This window comes from Myotis davidii, unplaced genomic scaffold (assembly GCF_000327345.1).
Source record: "Myotis davidii unplaced genomic scaffold, ASM32734v1 scaffold1327, whole genome shotgun sequence".
Classification (NCBI taxonomy): Eukaryota; Metazoa; Chordata; class Mammalia; order Chiroptera; family Vespertilionidae; genus Myotis; species Myotis davidii.
The window spans coordinates 128,843-136,633 of NW_006297584.1; the positions used below are offsets into that span (position 1 = coordinate 128,843).

The following is a 7,791-nucleotide window of genomic DNA, read 5'->3' on the forward strand; positions in this document are numbered from 1 at the left end:
TTGATTTGTAGTTCCACCTATTTATGCATTCATTGGCTGATTCCTGTACATGCTCTGACCAGGGATTAAATCTACAACCCTGGCACATCTGGGTGATGCTCCAACCAACTGAGCTACCTTGCCAGGGCCTGAGTAGTTCTGTTTTCTGACAAGGTATGCAGAGGGGAGTTTGACTATGAGTCCTATGTTGGTGGGTGACGTATGCCAGAGCCAGTTTCCAGGAAGTGTCAGCAGGGAGCAGGCAAGGTGGGCAACCCTACTATTGCTAGAGTTAGGATAAGGACACTTGACTGTGTGGCTGCAGTTCTCTGTAGATAGAATGTGCCTTCCCTTCACTAAGGCCTGCTGAGCAGATCCTCAAGAACCTCTTACTGTGCTCTGCTTCTCTTTTAGACCTACATCCCTCAGGCAAGCTGCTCACATTTTCTAGAAAGCAGTTCTTTGGGCTTCATCTGGAATAAAAGCGACTCCTGACAAATGCTCTGTACAAGGGGAAAGAAGGAGTCTGTCTGGCAGCTCTTCCAAGTTCACTCCTTGAACTTGAATGACAGGCCCCAGCCCTATGTCTGCATTTTGTTGAGTCAGAGCTGGGAGCTCCTTGGAAATTCCCTTCAGAACGAAACTCTCTTGTCTTGAGCTGTGGTGCTCCCTGTTCTGCTTCTCCATCAACCTGAGGCCACTTACTTTCTTTTTTTTAAAATATATTTTATTGATTTTTTACAGAGAGGAATGGAGAGGGATAGAGAGTTAGAAACATCAACGAGAGAGAAACATCGATCAGCTGCCTCCTGCACATTCCCTACTGGGGATATGCCCGCAACCAAGGTACATGCCCTTGACCAGAATCGAACCTGGGACCCTTGAGTCTGCAGGCTGATGCTCTATCTACTGAGCCAAACCGGTTAGGACTTACTTTCTTTTTTGTAAGGACTTCTTCAATATTGTCTCCTTGATGACAGCTTTCTTATTTTCCAGGGCTATTTCCTGTTTGCTTTTAAGTGTTTGGTATCTCAGAAAGGAAGGGCCAAACCATGTGCTCAGATGTCCTCTTGACCTGGACTCTCTACATGGGAAGCTCTTTCCCAGATCAACTCTTAATTTCCTCTCATAAATCTTCCTGAGAAAATGCTTTTTCATATTTCAAAGCATTCTCTGGTGAATTTGGTGAGGTATGTTTTTAAGGAAATCCTAAAAAGCCATAAAAATGCCACCAATATTGGCTCAATTTCTATGTTTAATGGCCCTATTACTATTCAGGTTGAAAATGAGGCAAACTTTGGAGTAGGTAAATGTGGAGTAACACAGGTTTGGGAGCCAAACAGGTCTGGGCCCCACCTGCCTTTGCCACACATAATTTCTGGGAGAGGTTCCCTATAGCCTCAATTGCCTTGCCTGTAGAAAGGGATATCTGCCTTGATTGTTTTTTGCAGATAAATAATGTGAGAAAGCAAATACTATGTATGTACTACTACATACTGTAGTAAGTTCTCAGAAAATGTTGATTTTGTTATTATCCTTGGTCATCTGCCATCTTGACACAGGATTTCAGAAACAATCTTTGGTGTTGGTTTAAGGAAAACAAAGAGACCTAAATAAATAATACACTGCTTTTGTTAACCATTGCATTTTGGCGGGGGGACGAGGGGGGGCCCAAACTTTAAATGTTGTCTAGGGATTGCTCTTCAATGTGCCTGTACTCTTGGTCCCTATAACTTGTTTCTCCAGGAAGTTAGATAAACAGACTTGCACAGGTAGCTTCGGCAGAGGAGTTCTTCGCTCATTGCAAGGTGCAGTCATTTCAGAATTAAAACAAAACACCCACTGCTACAATGTACCAATGAACAAAGCATCAAAACAGGAAGGTGGAGACACAGGAAAACAGAGAAACATGGAAAAGGGGACAGTTCTGAAATTGACTAAATTATTTGGAAAAATTTTGTTTGATAATTTGGGAAGATGCCAGAAATGATTACAAGAAAATGAAATTCAAAGATGCAAAGGAACTTGAAAAACAAGTTATCATGTACTTGTTACCAGTAACAGTCATCTTAACTAGTAAAAGTCAATAAATTCCTGCCTTTCTATCATGTCAATAACTCAAGTAACTGATTAAACTACTTGTAGAAAGAATGCAATTTTTTTAATTACAATGGATATAGCTTCAGCCTTCTAAAAAGAGTTCTTATTTAAATTCAAGGAAATGTTTAAGCACACTCACCATCACTGCCACCACCATCAGCACACACTCACAGAATGGTAGTAATTTAGTCCCTAAGGAAGGTAATATGGGAGCCTCCAGGATTTAGAAAGGAGTACTTGCTAAAGAGCAGATACCATGCAAAAACACTGTGCCTGACTTACTGTAGAGATAAAAATGGAAGAAAATATTTCAAAGAAAATAGAATTTAGGATCTTCTATGTACTAGTACATTTGTTATTTGATTGTTAAATGCACTATACTTAGAAGAACTGGTAATGACTATATAGGTATACTCAAAAATAATGTTTTGTCTAAATTTCAGGACGAGTTATTATGGTTTATATCCAGGAATCCCAATGTCTGTCCAAACAGAAGAAAGTTGGCTTCAAGAGATGTCCAGCAAAAAGAAGCCTAGTGAGTAGTTTGATTTTTTAGTTTTTGCTGGGTGATAGATGGCACATTGGGAAGAGCAGTATAGGCAATTGGTAAGTCCAGGTTTGAACCCCAGCCTCAGCACTAACATTGTGATGACTGGGCAAGCTGCTTCACGTCATTCAGTCTCAGTTTCCTCACATGCTGGCAATAATACTGCTCCTGTCACAGGGCCGTTATGTAGATCAAAATGAGGTTAAATGTTTACATTCCTTGGCACTTAGTCTTTAAGAAATAGTAATGTTACTAGTAAACCCCCTGTTGGGCTCTGGCTGCCTGTCACTATGTCCAATAACAAAGGCAGGGTTGAATCATATAAGGCATTTATTGAGAAGGCCAGCCAACCAAGAAAACAGGGCGCTTATAAGCATTCACATCCTGTCTTACACAAAGTTCAGGGGACAGGATTATAAAGGGGAAGGGGTTAGAGCAGTGGTTCCAATGTGGGGCACACGCCCAAATTGCACAGGGGGACAATTTGATTTTTAAGGGGGAGCAATTCAAGAATAAGTTATTAACAGTGATGTTTTTGCATTTCTTATGGATCTAGAGGCCTCATATATAGTGTATAAATATATATTGTCACATATTTATGCATTTCAGTTCTCATATGTTTTGAACTTTATTTGCTATTTTTTCATATCACTTCATATTATTTTTTTTAACAATTTCTTAGTGATTTCTTCCTCAGTATTTCAACTGTCCATTCCTTCTTTTATTTTTCTCTTTCATGGATGCCACATTCTTTGGAAGCTTGTTTAGACCAAGTTAATGGCCTTTTAGGCTTCCTCCACATGAATAGGAGCTCACTTTTTTAATAATCTTATATAATAAAAGCATAATATGCAAATTGTCACCTCGGGTGGTTGTTTGACCAGGAGACGGGAAGTTTGACCACTCACTATGACATGCGCTGACCACTAATGGGTGGCACAGAACATGGTGGGCATCAGCACCAAGGTGCTGGCAGCAGTCGCTCAGGTGCCAGGTGCCCGGGAGGAGCCCACCCCACTTCTACACGGCCTCTTTCGGGTGAGCCGGGCCACAGCCGCAGGGACTGCAGGGGCTGGTCAGCTACCCATGGGTTCACGGTGCCCTCCTGGCTTCCATGCGGTGCCACTGGGCGGCCGAGAGGCCCATGCTGCTCCCCGGTCCAGCTGTGATCACCACTTCTCCACGTGAGGACTTGGGCACCATGACTCGTCGGGGGCCAAGTGGCCCAGGTGCTGCTTAGGGCCCAGAGGTCAGCTGGGACCTGCCCTTCCATGCCAGACACTCACGCTTCCATAGCCAGCCAGGCCTAGGGGCCACACCCATGCATGAATTTCATGCACCGGGCCTCTAGTAAGAATTACATGAAATGGGGGCATCAGGATTTTAGAGATGCTTAGATGGGGCATATCTAAAACAGGTTGGGAACCACTGGGCTAGTATGAGGCTGAGAATGGAATGCCTTGAAGGTCCGAAGATGTCAGCTATTGTCCTTAGTTACCAGGTGATGAGATGATGTTTTGACTCCTGGTGGGTCAGTCTGACCCTGCTTATTGGTTCTACTTGCTGGATTCACAGCCGAGTCACCTCCTTCAATCGCTTCGCATAGGCTTTGAAAAGGAAACTTAAGTAAAACTTAATCCCCTATTCACATATGAGAAACTTAACCCCCTATTCACATAAGTATATGTGTTTTAAGATTTAAAATATGGTTATTTTTCAGGTTAATTCAGGTGCTCTATCTACCAGATTATAAATCCCCCTATCAGTAGTGTTTATGTTCACAGCAAGTAATAATCTGCCATTATATTTTGATATATATCTTTATTTTTAATATAGAACATATGCATACTATTTTTTAAATGTCAAACTATTAAATATATAATGTAAAAATTGAAATTTTAAGTTATCCCAATATACTCCTCAGAATTAATCTTTTTGCCCAGCTGGTGTGGCTCAGTGATTGAGTATTGACCTAGGAACCAGGAGGTCACATTTCAATTCCCAGTCAGGGTACATGCCTGGGTTGCAGGCTTGATCCCCAGTAGGGGGTGTGCAGAAGGCAGCCTATCAATGAATCTCTCTCATCATTGACATTTCTATTTCTCTCCCTCTTCCTTCCTCTCTGAAATCAATAAAAATACATTTTTTAAAAAGAAGTAATCTTTATGAATAGTCTTTCCTTTCAAGTTTTATATTTGTATTGTGTTATATCACTTATTCATCAGGTGCTTTTTGAGCACCTGCCATATGCCAAAGCACCTATCATAGGCCCAACCCTGTTCCAGGGAAACAACAGTGAACAAAACAAGCAAAACCGTTGTCTCCGTGATCTTCTATTAGAGTGTGGGAGGTGGAGGTAATGGTGAGATAAATAATAATAAAATAAGTAAATATATAATACATTAGGTAAGTGCTAAGGAGAAAAATCAAGCATGTAAAGGGATGGAAAATGTTGGGCAGGAAGGATGCAATCTTACAGTATACAGGGTGTTCAGGGAAATCTTCACTGAGAAGCTGAAATATTTGTTCAAAGACCTATTTTTTTTAAAAAAAAAAAAAAAAGACCTCTAATAGGTGATAGCATGAGCCATCTTGATCTCTGGGGGGAGAGTGTTCCAGGCACAGGAAATAGGAAGTGCCTCCTTCTAGAATAAAGAGGCATCCTGTGTGGCTGCAGTAGAACAAGTAAGGAGGAGAATCTTCGGGGACAAGGTCAAAGAGATAATGAGGACCAAATCTTTTTCAGTGGGAATGAAGTGGGAAATCACTAGAGGGTTTGAACAAAAGAGTGACACAACCTAGCGTAAAAATATTTTAAAAACATTAATTATTACCAAATTAATCTATGTGGTCAATGTAAATTTGATTAGATTTTTCATTGGAATTTGAAAAGTTGATCCTTTGATCTGGGTTGGCATGTTAAAAGATAAATTGAGGCATTTTCAAATGTTTAAGTGTTTATTTGAGTAAATGTTCACTCAGATTGTGCAGCATCAGACCAGTAGTGTTTAGGAACCCTACATTGACAAGAGCTATGGGAGAGGTTTTTATAGAGGAGACACAGGAGCAAAGCAAGGAAATTATTTGATTGGCTACAGCAACAGTGCTTACAGTATTTGGGGAAGCCTACTGGCTGTTTGTGATTGGCTGTTCTTCTTGCAGGAATTGACTGTGGCTTAGGTTTCAGTTTGCTTACATCGGACAAGACACTGCAGCCACCTCTAATTTCTCCTTGTTTGATTAACAGTGTTTGATTAGTGTACCTGTCATTTTTAAAATAAATCTTCTTTTGTAGTTTTGTTTTTTTTTTATAAAGGACTCACATGCAGCTTTTAAAAAATATATGTATTTTTTATTGGTTTTTTTACAGAGAGCAAGGGGGAAGGATAGAGAGTTAGAAACATTGATCAGCTGCCTCCTGCACACTCCCTACTGTGGATGTGCCCGCAACCAAGGTATATGCCCTAGCCTGGAATCAAACCTGGGACCCTTCAGTCCACAGGCCAACACTCTATCCACTAAGCCAAACCGGTTAGGGCTCATATGCAGCTCTTATTCGTTTATTCCTAGGTACTTTTTAGTCTTTTTATCAACATAACAATTGGCATTTTTTTTCCTATTATATTTTCTAATTGGATATTTCACTGCATAAGAAAACTGTTTATTTCTATGTGTTAATCTTCTATCTCTGACCCTCTTATTCGTGCTATCAGTTTGTCACTTGAAAGTCTATTAGACAATTATATTTCCTGTAAATAACAGCAATTTTATTTCTTCTTTAATTTTTTTATTGAACATCTTCCCATGTTAGGGAAGATTGCTCTAATTATCTGAATGGCTGCACAGTATTCCCATATGTACAATTATTGTGACTTATGTAACAAATCTGATTGCTAGGTATTTCAAGGTTGTTTTGTTTTGGTTGGTTTGGTTTGGTTTGGTTTGGTTCCTTGAGTTCTTCCCAACAGCAAATAATGCCTTAATGAAAATCTTTGTGCACTGATGTTTTTATATAGCAGGTCCTTGAATAATGTCATTTCATTATAATGTTGATGATATTAAATCTTTATTGTTGAAAGTATTACATATGTAAGACCTTACTTCTTGCATATCAATAGCCAGTGGTAAAATCAATTTTGTTATAGGTCATTTCACTTAAAGTCACAGTACCTTTTGGTGACTTAAATGAGGATTTATACTGTACCAGTGTTTGTATTTCTATTGGACAAAATGCCTAAAATATATTTAAAATTATTTCAGATGCTCCACATAAAAAGTGTGCTACCTCTGAAGCTTATTCTTTCTCCAGCAGCAGTCCTTGCCATCTCTAGCTCCACTGGGAGACTGAAAATCCTCCTCCCACAGAGCAATTGTAGATTGTTCTGATTGGTTTCTCATCAGTGCAATCCTGTGTGTTTAAACTTCTAGATTTACTCCATGTTGCTGTTGTGTTGATAGCTGCTTTCCCCATTTCCAGTACTGCCCTGGAGTAGGTGGAGGAAATGATACTAGTGGATTAGTTCATTGTTTTGAACTTTAACACCCCTCCCCGAGCACCTGTCTACCTGAAAACTCTTTCATAGAATAGCAGACATCAAGTAGACAGAATAGTACTTAAGAGATGCAGGAAAAAAAACGACATCTCCAAAATATGATTATAATCAAATAAAATATGCATCCATACAGTATTCTATTAGTAGAAAGGAGCAGAAACATTTTGTGTTTTAATTAAATATTTATTGTTGAAAGTATTGCATATGTCCCCCCTTTTCCTCCATGACGCCTTCTACCATGTCCCGTCCCGTGACCCAGGTGTTCACCCCTATTGTCTGTGTCAATGAGCTATGCACATATGCATACACGTTCTCTTCCCTCCCACTCACCCACCCCCACCTTCCCTCTGAGATTCCACAGTCTGTTCCATGCTTCTATGTCTTTAGATCAGCGGTTCTCAACTTGTGGGTCATGAACCCTTGGGTGGTCGAATGACCCTTTCACAGGGGTCGCCTAAGACCATCCTGCATATCAGATATTTACATTACGATTCATAACAGTAGCAACGTTACAGTTATGAAGTAGCAACAAAAATAATTTTATGGTTGGGTCACAACATGAGGAACTGTATTTAAAGGACCAGAAGGTTGAGAACCACTGCATCCTCAGTG

General features: G+C 40.1%; 1 protein-coding gene across 1 annotated transcript in view; it reads left to right on the top strand.

Annotated features, from left to right (window-relative positions):
• ERICH6 (glutamate rich 6) overlaps positions 1 to 7,791 on the top strand; it is a 99,437-nt gene that overhangs the window by 6,141 nt on the left and 85,505 nt on the right. The window contains exon 3 of the mRNA XM_006773300.1: positions 2,523 to 2,614. Within this exon, the coding sequence (XP_006773363.1) occupies positions 2,523 to 2,614 (92 nt within the window). The remainder of the gene's footprint in view (positions 1 to 2,522; positions 2,615 to 7,791) is intronic.